The sequence below is a fragment of the Culex quinquefasciatus genome, chromosome 3 (genome assembly GCF_015732765.1).
Source record: "Culex quinquefasciatus strain JHB chromosome 3, VPISU_Cqui_1.0_pri_paternal, whole genome shotgun sequence".
In the NCBI taxonomy this organism is placed as follows: domain Eukaryota; kingdom Metazoa; phylum Arthropoda; class Insecta; order Diptera; family Culicidae; genus Culex; species Culex quinquefasciatus.
Genome location: NC_051863.1, coordinates 113,834,972 through 113,855,182, shown reverse-complemented (window position 1 = coordinate 113,855,182; position 20,211 = coordinate 113,834,972). Strand labels below are relative to the sequence as shown.

The window sequence follows — 20,211 nt, the reverse complement described above, 5'->3', positions numbered from 1 at the left end:
TGTACGAAACGCTGATAAGACCGGTCGTTCTCTATGAGCACAAGACGTGGTGCAAGCGCTTAAAGTTTTCGAACGGCGAGTGCTTAGGATGATCTTTGGCGGCATGCGTAAAAACAATGTATGGAGTAAAAGGATGAATCACGAGCTGGTGCAAAACTAGGGAATGTCAAGTATTCGGAGGGTCGCCAACGCTGGACACGTCGCAATAATGCCGGACGTGCTGGATACGCGTCAACTGAACCAGACAATCAACCCGGTAAAGTTGGTGTTCAATTCAAAGCCTATCGGAAACTGACGGAGGGAGGCGCTACGTGCACGTTGGTTGAACCAAGTGCTTGCAGATCTGGAGACAGCTCGTCGTCCGGGGTATCTTCGAGCAGCAAAAGTGAGTAAGTGCTCCGCCATCATCTTCTCCAGGAAACGCAACCCTAATCTGCGTTTTTTTTTTTTTCAAAGACCTCTACCGCCTAAAAAGGTGATGCAGGTTGATTTACCAGCCCAAGTGACTATCAACAGAGACGACATTGAAAATGCGGAGAAGCAGAATCATCCAGCGGAAAGTTTCAAGTATTTTTTCGGACATCTAGTAAATTGTGACGTTTTCCAAACCCATGTTTCTTTATTCATCGATACATCAAATTCCAATGGTTCATCCTGTAGGATTCCTAGTGTTGAGTAGTTGTCTCATATTTTTAGCCGAAGTCCTCTGGAAGACATAATAGAAGAATCAATGGTTTCAATCACGCGAGAACTAGTCCTGTAATCACACACACTAAAAAAAAACATCAAATTAGCAAACGACGAGCAGGAACAAAAAAAATATCAAGATTGGATAGGTTCGACGGTCGCGATACGCACAGAACGTACAGTGTGACACACCTTGTGCCACGCTACAATTTATCTAGCCGCGCGCGCTTCTATCTCGCGATGATCGCCACTATTACGCGTGAGCAGCCCATCAGTAGCGAGGTGAATCTTGAATTGTCCGCGCTGGGCCCGTCGTCGTTTCGTCGTTCGTGTACCCATCAGAGCATGATGATAATTACTAGTGATAACATGTGATCGCGCGCGCCATCACCGGTCTGATGTGTGTTTTTATCTCTCTGTGGTGCAAAATTGGATAACATCTTGTGCGTTACTGGAGGAAAACGAGTGCAGCAGTTTTGTTCTGATCGATTACACTTGCCCCGATTGCTAGACCTCTGGAGCCGGGACCCCAGACCAAGGATAAGGGACAGATGGAGGAGACCAAGATTAAGCGGCCGGAAATTGTCGGCGATGATTCGCTGGTGCTGTACTGCAACCAGTACAGCTATTACTGCCAAAAGGTAAAGTTTTACACGCACACACACTTTAATGGAGAAAAAGGTATGATCTGGTCACGGGTTGACGATTTGGTGAATTGTTAACAATGCTGGTAATATTTGGCATTGTCGAGTCGATGAATTAATGCAAATAGAGTTTCTAACCGTTTGAATGTTTCGTTTTGTTTTTGAAGTGAACTAAACAGTAGTTTCTGGACAAACTGAAAAAACTGTTCTGCAATCGTTAATCTTTTTATGGGGCCCAAATTTTATGTAAAATATTTTCATAGCGTGCTGGTTCTGTGGAGCATGCAAATTATTTTCCATTTTTGATGGCTGATATAATTAGCAAGATCCAAATGAGGTAAAATTGCTACGTTCCAATTCACCCATTCACAGCCACTTAAAATCACAAACAAAATAGAGCGCAAAGCTACGTGTTAAGTGCATCTCCAGCGCTGGGTGCAAACATCGAAGCAAAGCTAATTTGCACCCGACGTCAACCCCATCGCGGTAGCTGTCGCGGTAGCAAATTTGCTCTCAGTTCTTCGGGATTTCACTTTGCTACCCGGTATTCAGTCTGTTTGCTACCGCTTCAAATGGAATTATGAATGGAAAAATCAAATCAAGCACGGCAAAAAATATAAAATCTAAAAAATTTAATTTTTTTTTAATTTAAAAAATTTAAAAAATTTAAAAAGATTGAAAAAAATTAAAAAATAAAAAAAAAAATTTTTAGAATTTTTATTTTTTTAAAAGTTTTAAAAATTTTAAAAAATGATTTTTTGAATTTTTAAGTTTTTAAATTTTTGAATTATTTAATTATTGAATTTTGGATTTTTTGAATTATTGAATTATTGTATTATTGAATTATTGAATTGTTGAATTATCGAATTATTGATTTTTTGAATTTTAAAATTTTCGAAGTTTTGAATTTTTGAATTTTTAAATTTTTGAATTTTTGAATTTTTGAATTCAAAAATCTCCGAAAGACGCATTCAAAACTTTGCCCCCGGCTTGCCGGTACTTGTCGGGTATCAGAAAATGAGTACCAGACAGGTACCGACACATATTTTTCTTCTACAGATGAACTTGAGATCAAATTTGATACCTGCTTTGCTACGCGCGGTGGGAGACTCGGGGGCAAACTCGAGAGCAAACTATCAGGGAATCAAATCGGGTAGCAAATGGTTTAACTTTCGACATTTTCGAAAAATAAAATTCTTTGAAATTTTCAATAGGATTAAAAAGTTTAATAAACTTTTAGCATTTCTAGGCATGAATCAACACATAATTATTGATTTTGAAGGTAAACGAGAGCAAAAAATGATAAAAACCCATTTTGCCCCCGCGGTGGGCTTGTTTCGGTGGCAAATTTGCTACCCTAGCGGTGGGGATGACGGAGTTTTTTCAAGGTGGCAAATTTGATCTCGGTATTCATGAGCCGGGTGCAAATTTGATTTGCACCCCAGCGCTGGAGATGCCCTAATAACTTCCAATCCGATGACTCATTCGAAAAGTAGACAAAAAGCATGTATTTCTATATGGCATCTATTGTTAGTTTATATATTTGGCACTTTAACGTTTGGCTAAACTTCTTAAATGCGTTTTCTACTGTACATATTCAAGAACATAAATCTGGACTAACATGAGGAAAGAGCGGGAATGAATTGTGATAGCTCGACCTGTTTTGCAAATTCTGAGACAACTAATTAGAATTCTTAGTTCTTGTTTACAGTTTATGGATGGGCCTTTTACCAAATAATTGATTTGATGAACCAAATTGTTAAGAAAAATGATTGAGCTCTTATAATAATTTTCCTAATCCTGGGTGGTTACAACTTCCAAAATCAAATCTGCGAAAACCGCGCCAAGCTTTTTCAATCTGCATGATTTGTGGATTCGGGTTTGGGGACCATCCACAAACCACACCCTTTGGGAATTCTGATTTTTTAATAAATGAGAATGCAAAAAATAACGTAATTTTTCAGAACATCTTTTCAGTAATGAAGTTTTGTTTAAAAAAAGGCCTTTGTAGCAGCAATTATTCATACTGAAAATAAAGATCACCGCAAATATTTTTCATTTATGAAAAATAAAACGAGTCAAGTAATCAGGGTGCAAAAATATATATTTTTACATAAACTTCAATAGTTTACAGAAATTTGAAGAATAACGAATTTCAAACTACTCTATATAAATTTTTCAACACTTTTAAAATTTGGTTTATGTTTAAAATCACTTTGAAATATGTCTGCCTGTGTGGATCAATCGGACCGCGCGCTGGACTCACAATCCAAAGGTCGCTGGTTCGAATCCCGAGGCGAACGCAAAAAAATTCTAAGTGTAAAATAAAGGTATTCGGTGCCCTCTCCCCGTGCCATACCTTCACACTTAGGAGACCCGGGAGGAGGATTCTTGTCGCAAAAAGAACGATACACACCTGTGGATCCGTTGACGAAACCGCAAGGTTTAAGAGGGCCACATTATAAGGTGTTACGTCGATTCCGTTTTTTTTTTTTGAAATATGTTGTAATATATTTGAATAAAGGTGCACAACAACGCAAAAAGTGTTTTTTTTTTTGTGCAAGAAGATTTGAACCCATTTTTTTTGTTAATAATATTCAATATTTCGCCGTTTTAATATGTTAGTTTTGATTTAAAATTTTTGAAAATATTTTTTCCGAAAAGATCGGAAAATTTCAAGAATGTTTCATATTTTGACATTGTAAATCGGACCAATAGTTGCTGAGATATCGACATTAGAAAATGGTTTTGTTTGGGTGAGACTTATGGTACGTTCGTTTGATGGTTAGTTCCACACTGAGTGCCGCACTCAGAGCTGTCAAAGTGTTTCTTTGAAGAAACTCGCACTAGTTCCGCACGAGTTTCGCCGCCATCTTGGAACTGAAACTCTAGTGCCGCACTCGATATTTTTTCAGTTTCATGCGAGTTCCATGCACACTGAAAAAGAATGTTCGTTTGAACCAAAATTGGCACCGACGAGTGTGGCACTCAGCACATCCGTGGAACTCTGAACAAATTTCTGATCAAAAAGTGTGACGAGAAATCAGTTCATTAGTGTTCTACGATAAATTTGTCCTGGATGATTTCTCAGCACTCGTGGCGCAGGGGTAGCGGCTTCGGCTGCCGATCCCGATGATGCTATGAGACGCGGGTTCGATTCCCGCCTTATCCACTGAGCTTCTATCGGATGGTGAAGTAAAACGTCGGTCCCGGTTTCTCCTGTCTCGTCAGAGGCGCTGGAGCAGAAATCCCACGTTAGAGGAAGGCCATGCCCCGGGGGGCGTAGTGCCAATAGTTTCGTTTTCGATTTCTCAGCACACTACGATTTCATAAAAGAAAATGTATACCAGTTAGACTGACATTCGTGGCAACGAATCAAAACAAACAAGCTCATCACGATGTGCATAAAAATCAACTAAAAATTGAGTGAAAATGTGTTTCCGTTAAACTGGTCATCCCACGCAATGTTAAGCGTTTTGCGTTTTGAGTCTTCCATAAACAACCATCTTAACAAGAGTACAGATTGAAAGTTAAAAAAAACTTGTCCTGGTGACATCAACTAAGACAACAGAAATGATCACTTGGAGGCACATTTAAAATTGCTTAATTGAACCACTTGTTTTCAAATAACTACCGTAGCGTAATGATTATTTCAGTTCAACTTATGTCTTCTTTGTACAAGATTCATAAAAATCCAACTATCCCCAACCACCGGAAAATAATCCATTCAGATAGCACTTCGACGGTTCTAGATCAAGTGATGTTCACACTAAACATTTTTCATCAGATTTTTTTTATGGAAATCCGTTTCTTTTAGGACGCAATGGAATATGAACGAAAATGGTTCCTGAAGACGGACGAAAATTTGTAAATATTAGAAAATTGTTTTTTTTTTTTTTGCATGGCCAGCTACGATGTTGTTTTCTTTTATGTGTATAACAGTTTATTCCAGTTTCTATCAGTCAAGGGGTTCTAAAGTTGTGTTTCGAGTTATTTGCTCAGGCTGGAGAAAAAATCGTGCAGTTGATCAACCCCTCGGTTAAATCTTTTATAAAATCTGTTATAAAGGTTGGAGCTCTCCACCGCTAGAGGCAGCACTGTATAAATCCCTCTTTTTGAATCTCAAGTTCTACCGATGTGCACTCAGTGACGCACTAGCTGTTCAAACGAGCGTACCATTAGAAAATATCAATTTTCTTGTTTTTAATCCTTTGCATGGCCATATCTCAGCAACTAAGGGTCGTATCAACAAAGTCCGAAAAAGCAAAATATAGAGGATTTTTTCAGCTTTTCAAAATTATTTTTTTCAAAAGTGGGCAAACATGGGCACTATTTTAAAAAAAATCAATAACTGCGACTATTTTTAAAAAAGTAATGTTAAAAATGGCTATAACTTGAAAACGGTGCTCTTTATCAAAAATTCACTAAAGTACTTTTTGATTGCAAATTTTACATCGAAAAGTGAAATTGAAAAATTTTTACGACCAATATTTCGACTTTTTGAAAAAAAAATGCATTGATTCAAAAAATCATAACTTGATCAAAGATTTTTTGCCCATCCTGGAAATTTCTGAAAACTTGGCATTTGATGTCCTCTAAAACATATAAAAAATAAAAATAGTGTTTTTTTTTTTGCAAATCAAGTTTTAATGACAAAAAGTTTGCCTTTGTCGAAAACACCAAATCGATCAAAAAATTCCTTCAAAAGATACAGATTTTTGAATTTTCACAAATCATTTTTGTATGGACATCTGCCAAATTTGTATGGAAAATTATATGGACAAACTAATGATGCAAAATGGCTTCTTTGGGCATACCGAAGGCACGACATAAGTTTCAGCCGGATTAAAAAATCTCGAGAGTTGAGAGAATTGGGTCCTAAAATGAAGCTTAGATTGCTGATATTATTGTTTACAGCGATAAAACTTATTTTTCTGAGTACAATGACCCTTTGTACGACCACAAAGAGTTTAAAATGGATTTTTAAATCAATTTTGAAAAATTAATCTCGCGGTCCTTCTTGACAGAAAAGCTCCTACTTGACAGCTCGTTCCAAGGGGACCATAGTCCATCGAAAAAATGTTGTCTTGTCAAAAAAAAAATTTGCATTAAAATGAAAAAAAAAGTGATCAGAAATGGTTTTTAATCGTGTTTTTTAACGTTGTACATAAAAATTGACATAGGGCTTTAGTACCCAATTGCTCTGTAAGCAACTTGTTAATTTTTTTTCAACTCTGGTCAAACATTAGTTCCGGCCCGTCACTCCTCCAGAAAAAATCAGATCAGGGCCAAAAGGTTGGGCTCCCCTGCGTTCAAGGGCTTAGTACTCGGAGTTGAACCAACCTTCTGCGCAGTCATCCCGAGGCTTGTTTTTTTTTCTTAACAGCAAATTGTTAGGAGAATAGCCAAGAAGCTCCAAAATAAATAACACATGCACCTTGGTCACATTGTTGTCTCTTGCGAAAATCGAGTACGTACGTTCATCGGATCCATCGTAAATCAACCTAAAACCCCCTCAGCTTTACCGTTAGAAACTTACATACGGATATGTACGTACCGTACGTAGCCTTCACCCGTGACACCAGATTACATCTCTCTCGCTCCGTTCGCGTTATCAGTCGCCGAACGTGACGCCAAAAAATCTGCAACAATCTGACGACCTTGCTTGGGAAGAGATGCGTACACATACACACACTGTTTGATCTGTTTTGTTATCTTTCTTTTTACCGCAGGTGCTGTGGGCACTCGCCGAAAAGGACATCAAGTTCACCAAGTACGAGGTTGACGTCGCAAATGACGAGCACTTTTCGGAATGGTTCCTCGAGCTGAACCCGCGGGGGGAGCTGCCGGTGCTGCAAAAGGGCCTCATGATCGTGCCGGGTTCGGGCCGGATTCTGGACTTTTGGAGGAAAAATTCCCGGCGAGTATGTTTGAGGGGGTTTGGGTTTTGAGATTTGGGTAATTTTGTTGATCTATTTTTGTAGGTAAATCATTGCGGTTGCCGCTCACTGCTGACAAGAAGCTGGCCAGTTTGAAGACAACGCTGGACAAGTTGCCGATTGGAGTGCTGACGGTGGGTTCGTTTCTTCATCCCAACTCGGTGGTTTCGCCCAAGTCACCGTTTGTGCAGCCGGTTCGCTACACAATCCTGGAGCGTGACGAGTCCGTTAGTAGTCGATTGAGAAGCTACGCCGAATCATTTCCAGCGTTCAGCAACGTGCTACTCAAGAAGGCCGAATTTCACGAACGAAAGCGCGAAGTTCTCGCGAGCAGCCAGTACTATGCCAGTTTGTTGGCTGGAATCGATGACTTCCTGGCGGAGGTTGAAACACTGCTGGCCAAAGTGAGCACAACCGAGTGGATCGCGGGAGATTCGTGCACGCTGGTCGACATTGGGCTGGGTTGTCTGCTGTACCGCTTGTACGTGCTAGGGCTGGAGGATCGATTCTGGACGGGGGGCAAGAAGCCAGCGCTGGAGAAGTACTTTCGCAGAATTTTGCCCTCGGACAACTTCCAGAGCACGCTGCCGACCAAGACGACCCTGTTGAAAACGATCTGGCTGAACACACCCTCGACGTACAAAGCAGGAATCGCGGCGTTTTCTTTCTCATCTATGATCATTGGATCGACGCTGCTCAAGAGATAAATGGACGCGCGCGCGGGAACGCAATAAGAGAAACTTGATTAGAAACTTTGGTAGATTTTATTCACTTAAACCGTTCGTTGATAGCCAATCACCGCAAGATAAGGCTTAGGAAGGAAAATGTCCTGATTGAATCTGATACGTTTCCTTGCTTACATCGATAATTATGGTCATCAAATAGCTTCGCTTCTGTTATCACTAGGTGTTACAAACTTTTTGATTAGACTCATTTCTTCTTTCGAGCGTTAACAAAATATTGCATCAGTTCAATAAACTAGGAGGATTAACGGAAATATATAAATAAATAATAAAGTTTAAAAAAAACACAACAAAACTAGTAATTCTACACTAAACATAACAAGCACTTCCATTTCCCTGCAACAGTCAACGGGTGGTGTTTTAGAGCCAATTATAAAGAATCATGCCGGGACGGGGACAGTACGGGGGGGATTGGTGTTAAATTTTGAATGCATTCATCGCCAAACAAGAGACATAATTTTTGGATATTTCGAGAAGAGGTCACGGACGACAGACCCCTGGGAGGTGGTTCATTTTTTGATGGTCAACAACGCTGCGATGTGAACGGTGTGCGATTCGACGTGGGGGTCACTTTATCTCAGTTGGGTAGAGCGGAATTTCAATTAATCAATCACGAGCAATTGGGTCGATATATGGAAGTTCTCATACACTGAAAACCCAACCATGGTAGTTGCTACCATATTGTAGGGTTAAATTGAGAACACGCACCGACGTATTTTTGCTAAAAACATTCCGTGCTTGGATTGACTGATTAACGCAGTCAGTTTTAGTATGTCGAGAGCGGTATGGTAATTTTAACCCTCGATTATGGAGAGAATGATAATGATTTCGTATTTGCTACCATGCAATTTTGTGGAAGCATGGTACATTTTACCATATTTGCGTTTACTTTCACCAAAAAGCCACAGTTAATTTAATAAGCAGCATTTTTAGCAAATTTTCTTAAAACTACCATGGTCGGGCTTTCAGTGTACGTTTGGCAGGTTAATGATTCCGTCCAATTTGATGATTTTCACCAATTTTTACTATTTGTACACTTATTTGCAAAACTATTGGAAGAAATTTACTTGCTCAAGAAGCTATTAAACTATGGCAAGCAAACAAACAAAATCGCACTTTTTTTTGTGTGTTGACAGTTTGCCAAACTAGCAAACAAAAACAAATTATGCAGGCCGACGTTTCTGCTAACAAATGCAGGCGAACAAACAGAGCAGTAAAACTGGCATAAAGCATGTTTGTCATAGTTTAATACTTCCTTCACTTCCATCTCCAGCGTGGGTAGCAAACATCGAAGCAAATCAAATTTGCACCCGACGTCAAAAAATGCTATTCTGCTGGTTTGCTACTGCAGCAAATGGAATGATGCACGGAAAAAAATAAATTGTTTTTAGGCCGTTGCAAATATTTTTCAAAGCTTATGTCCTCCCCCCTTCAAAATTGGTCCGAAAAAATAAGGGGGCAATTTTTTTCCGAAATCTTCAAAATTTTAATGAAAATAGAAGTCAAATCAACTTAAAACAATTTAAAATGCATATTTCTGCATTGATAATCATAGTTAGCATGTTTGAGTTGGATTAAAAATATTTGGATTTTTTTATGAAATTCCAATGCACAGCACCGCAAAAACTTTTATTTTGCAATTCCGTCGTGAAACTACTTACTTTTCCTGTCATTGTTGAACGACGAAATAGCCTACTTTTCTGTACCAAAAATAACAGAATCGAATAGCAACACTTTTCAAAATAAATGCTGAAAAGTTCTACTTTTCAGCACTGAAATGGGTGCTGAAAAATTGAACTTTTCAGCACTTGTTTCGAAAAGTAACACTTTTCAAATTTTTTTTTATTTAAACGATTTATTGACAAAATACATGAAAATTTGACATAAAATTTCACTCAGTGTGTGTTTTTTGGAATTGCAAAAAAATGTTGTATGGAACTCGTTGCAAAACTTGATTTTTTCAGCACTCTTCGTATTTATCCAACTCGGTGAACCTCGTTGGATAAATGTACGACTCGTGCTGAAAAAATCCTCTTTTTGCAACTTTTTGCATAAACTACTATTTTCGTCAATACTTATAGATTTTGGAAACCATTATTGCAAAATAACTGGACAGGTGTATAATGCATTTTAAAACACTTTGTTAATTCAAATGTTAAAACCATGGCTCGTAAATTGAATATTTCAAGTTTTTTTTTTATTTTTTTATTAAAAAAAATATATAAATTTAAAAAAAATTATAAATTAAAAAAATGACAAAATTTAAACCAAAAATTAAAAAAATTGTAATTAAAAAAAATAAAGAAAATTAGGCCGATGCAAATATTTAAAAAGTTTTGTCCTCGGCCCTGGCCGAGGTCAAGGGGGCAAAAATAAAAATATAAAAATTTAAATAACAAGCCATAGTCTTCACATTTAAATGAAAAAGTGTTTTAAAATGCATTTTACACTAGTTCAGTTGTTTTGCAATCATTAGTTTTCAAAAAATTTGAGATCTGACAAAAACAAAAATTGTATCGAAAAAAAAGATTTTGCATCGAAAATTTTCAAAAAATCTTAAGACTTTTTCATAAACCCAAATATGCTAAAAATGATTTAAAACGCAGGAGAATATATTTTAATTTGATTTCAGCTGGTTGCACTTGAATTTTCATTAAAATTTTGAAGTTTATTGTAAAAATATTTTTGCCCCTGATTTTCGGGCCAATTTTGAGGGGGTGACAAAACTTTTAAAAATATTTGTACCAACCTTAAAAAAAAAATTAAAAAAATACAAAAAATGAAAAAAAAACAAAAAAAAAATAAAAAAATTCAAAAAATTAAAAAAAAAATTAAAAAGATTTATAAAAAATCATTTATTTTAAATTAAAACAAAATAAAAAATAAAAATCATTTTTTAAATTAAAAAAAATTAAGAAAAAAAATAAAGAATTAAAAACGTAAAAAAAAAGAAATTAAAATTAAAACAAAAAAATAAACAAATTTAAAAAAATTAAAAAAAGTCAAAAATATTATAAAATTGGAAAAATAAAAAAAAATTAACCGAAAAAAAATAAAAAGACATAATAAAAAAAAATTGCTATTTAAATTTAAAAATTAAGCTATTTAAACGCATTTTTGAATTTTAAAATTTTTGAATTTTTAAATTTATATTTTTTTAATTTTTTTAAATTTTTGAATTTTTTAATTTTTGCAACTTAGGTACACAAGAGCAGCCATACACAAATCTCCAAAACACGCATTCAAAACTTTGCCTCCGGCTTGCCGGTACTTGTCGGGTATCAGAAAATGAGTACCCGAAAGGTACCGACACATATTTTTCTTCTACAGATGAACTTGAGATCAAATTTGATACCTGCTTTGCTACGCGCGGTGGGAGACTCGGGGGCAAACTCGAGAGCAAATTTGGTGGGAATTAAATCGGGTAGCAAATGGTTTAACTTTCGACATTTTCGAAAAATGAAATTCTTTGAAATTTTCAATAGGATTAAAAAGTTTAATAAACTTTTAGCATTTCTAGGCATGAATCAACACATAATTATTGATTTTGAAGGTAAACGAGAACAAAAAGTGATAAAAACCCATATTTGCCCCCGCGGTGGGCTTGTTTCGGTGGCAAATTTGCTACCCTAGCGATGGGGATCACGGAGTTTTTTTCAAGTCGGCAAATTTGATCTCGGTAATCCTGAGCCGGGTGCAAATTTAATTGGCACCCCAGCGCTGGAGATGCCCTGAGCCGGGTGAAAATTTGATTTGCACCCCAGCGCTGGAGATGCCCTAAGCTATTTATCGCTCAATTTCAGTTTAAAACTCTTTTTGGGATCTGTATATGAACGCCATTGTAGGCGACGAGCGGCCCAAGATCTAGCATCCTGGAAATCTTCGATTAGTTCAGCGTTGGGTCGTGGCAAAAATGTAAACAGTACACGCGAGCTGTCAAATTCCTAACCTAAAAACCAGAGCCGCACTGAATTAAAATAAATAATGAATGAATATTATTGAATTATTGAAAAATTTATACACAAACATTAAATTCTGTAATTATTAAATATCACATTAAAAAATTCTTAAATCTTGAAATTTTGAAATTCTTTGATTCCCAAATTCTTGATTTTTAATTTTTCAAATAAATACTTGAATTGAAAAAAAAAATCAAATTCATGAATCCTAAAATTCTTAAATGTCACCATTTTAGCAGCCATCTTAAATTCTCGGAGTAGTTTTCAAAAGGACGTAAGAGCCATTGGTAAACAAGGCCCTTTTTGCATCGGTAGTAGAACTACTTACGAAAAACCGAATTGAAAAATGCTTGAGATTGTTCATCTACCTACACGTCCAACAAGTGTTCTAAACTTAAAATAAATGAAATTTTGTTGCAACCTGTAGAAAAACGAAAACTAGTGTCGGAGGTCACGATGGCTCTTACGGCTTTTTGAAAACTCACCCAAGACTTTACTGTAAGTCAGATAAAGTCAGATCAGATAAAAATAAAAATCTTTGAAGCATTTTGAGAGAATGATAAAAAGCCGTGATTCAATTATCCGAAGTAAAATTTTGCCGAAGACTTCGAAAGTCTTGAAATCCTTTATCCTGATTTTTGAGCAAAGATTGCGTTACGAATGGTGCACGCCCGAAATGTCTAAATCGCGCAGTGGTACCAACATTAGAAAAAATTGTGGCTGTCATGCCTTAGCACATTTCGGGCGTGCATCATTCGTAACCAGCCATGCCAGATATACAGATAAATCTGTATCCAGGTTTTTAAGCGAAGATGGCGTTCGAATGGTGAACGCCCGAAATGTCAAAATCACGCAGTGGTACCAACATTAGAAAAAATATGGCTGTCATGCCATGGCGCACTTTATCCGCAATGTTGGTACCACTGCGCGATTTTGACATTTCGGGCGTTCACCATTCGAACGCCATCTTCGCTTAAAAACCTGGATAGAATAATAAAATCACAAAAAATAAAATGATTCGATTTAAAAATTTCAACAAAATAGATATTGAATTATACTTTGATATGATTTAAAAGCTTAAATCTGCTGTTAAAAATTCAAACAAATTTCTCAAATAAAAAAAAAAATCAAACCATCCACATTAACGACCCCCGGGTCTTTTGTGGTCTCTATTGCAAGTTTCTGCTCGAACCTAGGAGTCCGAAGGCTTGAATGGGGAGAGCACCCAAACCTCTTTCTACTCCAAGGAACCTTCCACCCTAGTGTTTGAACTGACGACCTTTGGATTGCGAGTCCAACCGCCGCCAGCGATTCCACCGGAGTAGGCTTGGTTTGGTGTGTTGTTTGTACTCATGGCATGGAGACGACTCCTACACCTGGAATGACTTAACGGCCTAACAACCAAGGCCGGGACCGACATTTTACTTCCTCATCCGATGGGAATTGAACCCAGAATCATCCGCTTACAAAGCGGACAGCGAAATTTCTGTTGCTTCGAATTTGACACGATACAGATAAAATACAGATTTATTTTTAAGAAAATACAGATCTCCCATAAAATAATCTGGCATTGTTGTTCGTAACGCAGTCTTCACTTGAAAATCTGGATAATTTAGACATTTTTCAATATTTTAATGAGTTTTTTTTTTGCTTATTGGTCCATTCGGTCCATTTTATTTTCGTTTCGAGGTTTTTGCTTGTTTACAAATCCACATTAGCCCAAAACTTCACTATAACTTATTTTGCTTTTCTTGGTATTGATTCATTAATATTCCATTAAATTTTATCGTGACCAGTCGATTTTCAATCTCTCCGCACACAAGTGAGACAAAGTGACCAGCTATAGTTTAAAAAAACTTTCTTATTTACAGTTAAAACAAAGATTACCCCTCAACATCCCCGCAACTATTCGTACCTTTGCTCGTACCGGCTGCGTTGGGCGCTCGCCGAAAAGCGCGAGTAAGTCGCCGCGTTGCTGCCATCAAAATTACCCCCACCAAGGGCACCACCGCCTCCCCCCAGCCGGTTGATGTTGAAGGAACCGGAAGTACTTACAAACGCTGCCGACGATGCAGCGGCCTGTGCGTCCTGCTGGGCCAGTCCGCCAAAGTTTGCGGCGTTCTGCTGCTGCTGCTGCTGCTGGCGGGCGGCGTACAGCGGCATACCCATGAACTTGGGTACGTCCTGCTGTTGGGACGATCCGGCTTGGAGTAGACTGGCCCTTCGCCGGAGTCCGATTTCGGGTTTGGCTAAGGTTGCGTAGTTGAAAAGACCTTTGCCTACCGGATCGGGAAGGAGAGATTGGGTGGGGTACCAGGCTCGGTACGTGATGAACCACGTCAGGACGGCGATGATTCCGCTGATGACCTTTTCGACCATGCGATGGTAGTAGAGCATCGTTCCGACGAGCATAATGTCCCACAGCAGCTGGAGCATGGTCATTCCGATGAAGAGTAACCGAATGGTTGGGGTGAATCGGTTGTAGAAGTACTTGAGGGCTTTCAAGTCATCATCTTTCAGGCTTTTCAGCGGGTTGATTCCTTGCGAGTTGTCATTCCTGGCTCGGTTGAACTCCTCGTTGCGGAGATGTTCCTTGATGTTCTCCCAACCGATTATGGTTCGTGCTTCCTCCATCAGCACCAAACTGGAATAGATGAGGATGAAAGCGTGTCCGGAGATGTCGAATCCGCTCCACAGATGACCGGCCTTCAGACAGCTCGACTTTGAGTCGAATCCCCGCACACTGCAGCGTCCATACGAGGATTCAATGATGTTGAAAAACTTGGTCCACACGAACCAGAACCCGGTGGCGATCCCCAACCGTGGCAGATGGTTCCGGACCAGTCGCTGATGATCCCCACAGCAGATCGTAACCGACGACATGGCTAGGAAGGGCAACGAGAACAGTAACGTCCACGCCCAGCCCATTTTGACAAAGTACACGTTAAACAGATTGTCCGACCGGGCCAGATACGTCTTGGGATAGGGCAAAAAGTCTCCGATCAACGAAACGAAGAACAAACTGCCCAAATACAGCGGCACTTTCAAATTTGTGTCGAAAAAGATAATCTTCTTGCAAACGTGTAGCACCATCATCGTGAGCACCTCACGGATCGATGTCGGCGTTGCCGTCGGACGGGTTCCTTTGGCCTCCGCTCGGGCCGTCGTATCGTTCATCCCGGGCCGGAAGTTCATGTTTGGTCGCGGTGACGCGTTCGGCTGTGTGTGGATCGGCTTCCGCTTTGAGGCCATGCTTGTGCGCCGTCGTTTGGGTTATTCCGTCGCGATCTGCAAACAAAAGAAAGATCAAAACACGGAAAATCGACAAAGAAAGTCGCGTGATTAATCGGAAAAATTTCTAATAACGCGAAAGGAAAAGTGAAATTGCGAGAAATTAAAAATAAACATCAGCCTTTTCGCGACTCGGGCGAGCCCGCACGGGTGCTAGAGCAGGACGGCAACGTCCAGCCAGCTGGTTGATGAGGTTCCAAAAATAAAAACGCAATGATCGCGCGACCAGCACCGAAGTAGGCCTAATATCGAAATAATTCGCGCGCACAAAAGCCTACTTACATCACTTTGTTGACGCGTTCCGGCCAAAGGTCAGCGCTTGTGGCATAAACAGGCCAAGTGTTGAGCGGTGCTGCGGGTGGACAATCGTGGTTAGACTCCCTTTAATCGAATGCAAATAAATGCCGTGCGTGGACAATCACTTGAAAAGCTACAGATTCTACGCTACGTTTCTTTCATTTCCGTACTCGCGACTGCACTCTCTCGCAGAAAATGAAGCTCACAAGGCACGATGACTGACGTTTTCGTTCGCATGCAAATCGCCAATTTTCACACAAACGTCGGAAAAAAGGAAAATCACGAGCTCGCGACTCGAGGGGTAGGAATGTTAACACTGTCATGAATTAAATTGGGTACTAAAGCCCTATATCAACGCGTTTATCCAGATTTTTAAGCGAAGATGGCGTTTGAATTGTGAACGCCCGAAATGTCAAAGTCATGCACTGGTATCAACATCACGAAAAAAGTGTGCCATGGCATGACAGCCACATTTTTTTTCTAATGTTGGTGCTACTGAGCGATTCTGACATTTCGGACGTTCACAATTCGAACGCCATCTTCGCTTAAAAACCTCGATAGAGCAATCTACGTGCGTATGTATTGCGTGTACGTGCACGAAAATAAAGTGAGGTTAAATTTTGTCAGGCAGCAAAATCAAATGGTGCGCTAGTGTGCGTACGCGAAACGTCATAAAACCATAAAACTCTATTCGCGATTAAAAGCTCAAAAATTCCGACAGATGGCGCAAAGCATCGAAGAGAGACGATTCAAATTTTCGCTGTTCGGTTACATAGGAATGCAAACTTAAAATTGATTTTACAGCTCTTAGAACAACTTTTGAGAAAAAATTCAAGCAGTACGAATGTAAACTTTTTGCCCTCTATCAATTAACGCAATAAAAATAATTTTGAAAAAAAATAATTTTGAAAAAATAATATTGTTTAAAATGATAGAGCATCAAAAGTTAACAAAGTATATCAGCTCGAATTTTTGCTCAAAAGTTGTTTTGAACGCTGGAATTTTACAAATCAGAATTCGCATACATAACCTCAAAGGGCGGAAATTTCAATCGACATCCTTCGCTCTGTTCTGCTACTCAACACTAGATGTCGCATGTCGTTTAGCTTATGAATGCCAATTAACGACGTGCTCCGTTCACGTTAAAGTTAAGATCAACGTAGGCTCCGTTCGCGTTCACGTTTACCCAGTAACGACGTTCTAGCAAGATTCTAGTAGAATTCTTAGAGAGCTGGATATTCTTAGAGCATTCTAGCAGAAATGTTCCACCATTCTAGCAGGATTCTAACAGAACCAGCTCTGCTAGAATATTTCGTGACTGGGTAGGTTAACGTTTAATGATTCCGTTTTACGCTGGTAAAAATCACGATTAAAATCCATTCATGATTTCTTTTTTTTCATTTTATGTAAGGTATGCACTTGGGAAGAAACCTCGTTCCATCTACAAGTCGCTGAAAAGACTGGTCGTCCTCTACGGGCACAAGACGTGGACAATGCTCGAGGAGGACTAACAAGCGCTAAACGTCGAGTGCTAAGGACCATCTTTGGCGAAACGACGGATGGTGGTGGAGAATAAACCACGAACTTGCACTACTCTATAACGGACCAAACTAGAGGGACCAAACATCCGGAAGGTCGCAAGGCTGGCCGGTTGCACGATTGTCTAAAAATCTTTGCAATCTACAATAAAACCAAAAAACTTTAACTGGCACCTAGACTGGCACTAAACCGAATCTGGTATAACTCGATCAGTGTGTCAGCCAACTTTGTTGTGATTCCTCCATATTGTTTTGATTGACGAAAATTTATGTCGGTGTATGAACCAACTTTTTTTTGTTTATTTAATGAAAAACAAAATAAAATATGCACCAAGATATGCACTATTTTTACCTGCAGAAATGGTCAACATCAGCATCCAAAATTTCCAACGGCTATTAAGCTTGACAAAAAAGGCGGAGATAAAAAGTGCGGCGAGAGTGGAAATCGCTCGTTTTGATTTGGTGCCAGAGCGACAAAATATTTTTTCAGTGACGTTTATCCTCGCGTTCAACACAACTTGTTACACTCAGAATTAAAGTTAATAATTTTACGAAGCGTAGCGTCAGATGAGTCGCCGCGAAAATTCGATTTATTTCCGAAACCACTATAACAAGGATATTTTTTCGTTGCTATATGCCTATTGCTATGCTAAGTTTAAATTTGTGATAACTAGACTTTTTTTTACTAGGTCCTACAAACATATGAAACATAATAGTTTATTGGACCTCTTTAAAAAAAAACTCTGGATATTATGTTTACAACGATAAAGCTTATTTTTCTGAATACAATGACACTTTGTACGACCCCTTTGGATTTTTAAATCAATTTTAAATACACTCAAACCCCGATGGTTTGACACCAACTGTTGTCAAACGAACGGGGTCACTTTTTAGTTTGACAAAAGGCAAAAACTAAAAATTTGGTTTATTGGACCTTTTCAAAAAAAAACTCCAGACATTAGAACATTTAAAAAAAAGGGAAATCCACATTTCCTATCCCACGCCTTCGGTAAAAGTCGGTAAATTTTCCGAACATTTTACCGAGTTGACAGCTCCTCCAGCACAGGTAGCGACATTCGCTAAAATTTCTCTTCGGTCCTACACGTACAGCAAAAATCGCTGCGTGTCCTCAATTTCCGTAGTTTTTGGCCAATCTCGTGGTGAAAAAAGAGTGCCGCAGCTTCCAGGATGTATTCCAACGACGACTATGCCGAGGGGGTAAGTTTTGAGGGTGGAATTCCGGGCGGATGGTGATAAAAACATCGATGTTTTGCGGCCTGGAAAATACCAACCCGCGTTCTAACCTCACTTTTCTGCTTGGTTGTTTCTTCCGACAGGGCTACGAAGAGTACGGCTACGAAATGGCCGCGGACGACGGATACGACCGGTCCTTCTATCCGATGCATGAGGACGTTAAAAAGTTCCTGGTGTACTTTTGCAGTGTCATCAAGGGTGGTGTTGTGTACGAGATCCAGAATCTGTACGAGAATACCTTCCCGAAGCTGAGCGAGCAGCACTTTGAGAAGAAGGCTTGGCCAAGTGAGGACGAAGTGGCCCACCTGGTGGACAACGACAATCTGTTCATGATCCTGTACAAGGAGCTGTACTATCGTCATTTGCACGCCCGGATTCAGGGAGGACCTTCGCTGGAGCAGCGCCTGAACTCGTTCTACAATTATTGTAACTTTTTCAACTACATTCTTCCGTCGAAGGAACCGGTTCAGCTCGAGCTGCCGGACATTTGGTTGTGGGAGCTGATTGATGAGTTTGTGTATCAGTTCCAGAACTTTGCCCAGTACCGGGCAAGGTTGACGGACAAGTCCGACGAGGAGATGGACATGCTGTTGAACAACAACAGCAAAGTCTGGAATATTTTGTGTATTCTGAACGTTCTTCATTCGCTGGTTTCGATGTCCAAGATTAAGGATCAGCTGGAAGCGGCTGCCGCTGGGCGCGACCCCGAGGAAGTGGCCGGTGAGTTTGGACGGCACTCGTTCTACAAGATGCTGGGCTACTTCAGCTTGGTGGGACTGCTGCGTGTGCATTCGCTGCTCGGAGATTACCACCAGGCCATCAAGGTGCTGGAACCGATCGAGCTGCACAAGAAGAGCCAGTACTCGCATATTCCGGCTTGCCAGATTTCCACCTCTTACTACGTGGGATTCGCTTACATGATGATGAGACGCTACTCGGACGCCATTCGCACCTTCTCGTCGATTCTGCTCTACATTCAACGCACGAAGCAGCTGTACAGTGCCCGCTCCTACCAGAATGACCAGATTAACAAGCAAACCGACCAGATGTACCACCTGTTGGCGATCTGTCTGGTGCTGCACCCGCAATGCATTGACGAGTCGATCCAGCAGGTTCTACGCGAAAAGAACTACCACGACAACATGTACAAGATGCAGTGCGGCGACCTGGACACCTTCCGCAACTTCTTTGTGTTTGCTTGCCCGAAATTCGTCTCTCCCGTTCCGCCGCCATCGGATGCCCCGCTGGATGACTACGTGAAGGAAGCGCTCGAGCACCAGACCAACGTCTTCATGGACGAGGTTCGCCAACAGCAGGAACTGCCCACGATCCGCTCGTACCTGAAGCTGTACACGACCCTTCCGTTGCTGAAGCTGGCCTCGTTCATGGACCACATCCCGCAGGACGAAATTGGCGAGCAAAAGATTGAAAACCTGCTCACCCATCTGCTGTGCTTCAAGCACAAAATGAAGAACATCGTTTGGACCAAGGGCGCCAGCGGGCTGGAGGGCAAGTTCCAGTCCGGTTCCGAGCTGGACTTTTACATCGACAAGGACATGATCCACATCGCTGACACTAAGGTTTCGCATCGCTACGGCGACTTTTTCATTCGTAAGATTCTGAAGTTTGAGGATTTGAACCGTCGCCTGCACAATCTGAAGGGTTAAAAAAGCGAGAGTCATAAAAGTAAAGTTTTCTTTGAATTGAATAAGATACAAGCGACAGAAACACAAATTTTGGGCAGAACCATATTTTAATTGCAGATAAAGTAACCATTTACTACCATATTCAGATTCACACAGTTGTAATTCATAGTCCCTTAAATCTGGTAAATAAAATCATCCATTTCCTTCGGGAAA

The 20,211-nt window shown here is 39.9% G+C and overlaps 3 protein-coding genes and 1 long non-coding RNA gene across 5 annotated transcripts; 3 read left to right on the top strand and 1 right to left on the bottom strand.

The window, feature by feature from the left end:
- Window positions 1-186: 186 nt before the first annotated feature.
- Window positions 187-609, top strand: LOC119769513. Its single transcript, XR_005278394.1, has 2 exons — window positions 187-389; window positions 457-609. It is a non-coding gene; the product is annotated as an uncharacterized LOC119769513 (long non-coding RNA).
- Window positions 600-15,794, bottom strand: LOC6041976 (fat storage-inducing transmembrane protein). Of its 2 annotated transcripts, none has more exons than XM_038262249.1 (3): window positions 15,546-15,793; window positions 14,028-15,260; window positions 600-706 (listed from the first exon to the last, which is right to left on the bottom strand). In XM_038262249.1, the coding sequence occupies exons 2-3, from the start codon at window positions 15,222-15,224 to the stop codon at window positions 650-652; spliced, it is 1,254 nt and encodes a 417-aa protein (XP_038118177.1). In that variant the 5' UTR covers window positions 15,225-15,260; window positions 15,546-15,793; the 3' UTR covers window positions 600-649. The 2 variants fall into 2 exon arrangements, with proteins under 2 accessions (XP_038118177.1, XP_001851151.1); XM_001851099.2 differs by lacking the exon at window positions 600-706 and having other exon boundaries at window positions 13,552-15,260; window positions 15,546-15,615; window positions 15,686-15,794.
- On the top strand, window positions 894-8,262 carry LOC6041975 (ganglioside-induced differentiation-associated protein 1). The gene is given in 4 exon segments (XM_038262251.1): window positions 894-1,328; window positions 7,064-7,229; window positions 7,232-7,255; window positions 7,316-8,262. Coding segments are annotated over 4 exon segments (942 nt in total). The 5' UTR covers window positions 894-1,238; the 3' UTR covers window positions 7,978-8,262.
- A 2,362-nt stretch (window positions 15,795-18,156) lies between the features above and the next one.
- On the top strand, window positions 18,157-20,211 carry LOC6041977 (eukaryotic translation initiation factor 3 subunit L). Its single transcript, XM_001851100.2, has 2 exons — window positions 18,157-18,316; window positions 18,436-20,211. The coding sequence occupies exons 1-2, from the start codon at window positions 18,287-18,289 to the stop codon at window positions 20,017-20,019; spliced, it is 1,614 nt and encodes a 537-aa protein (XP_001851152.1). The 5' UTR covers window positions 18,157-18,286; the 3' UTR covers window positions 20,020-20,211.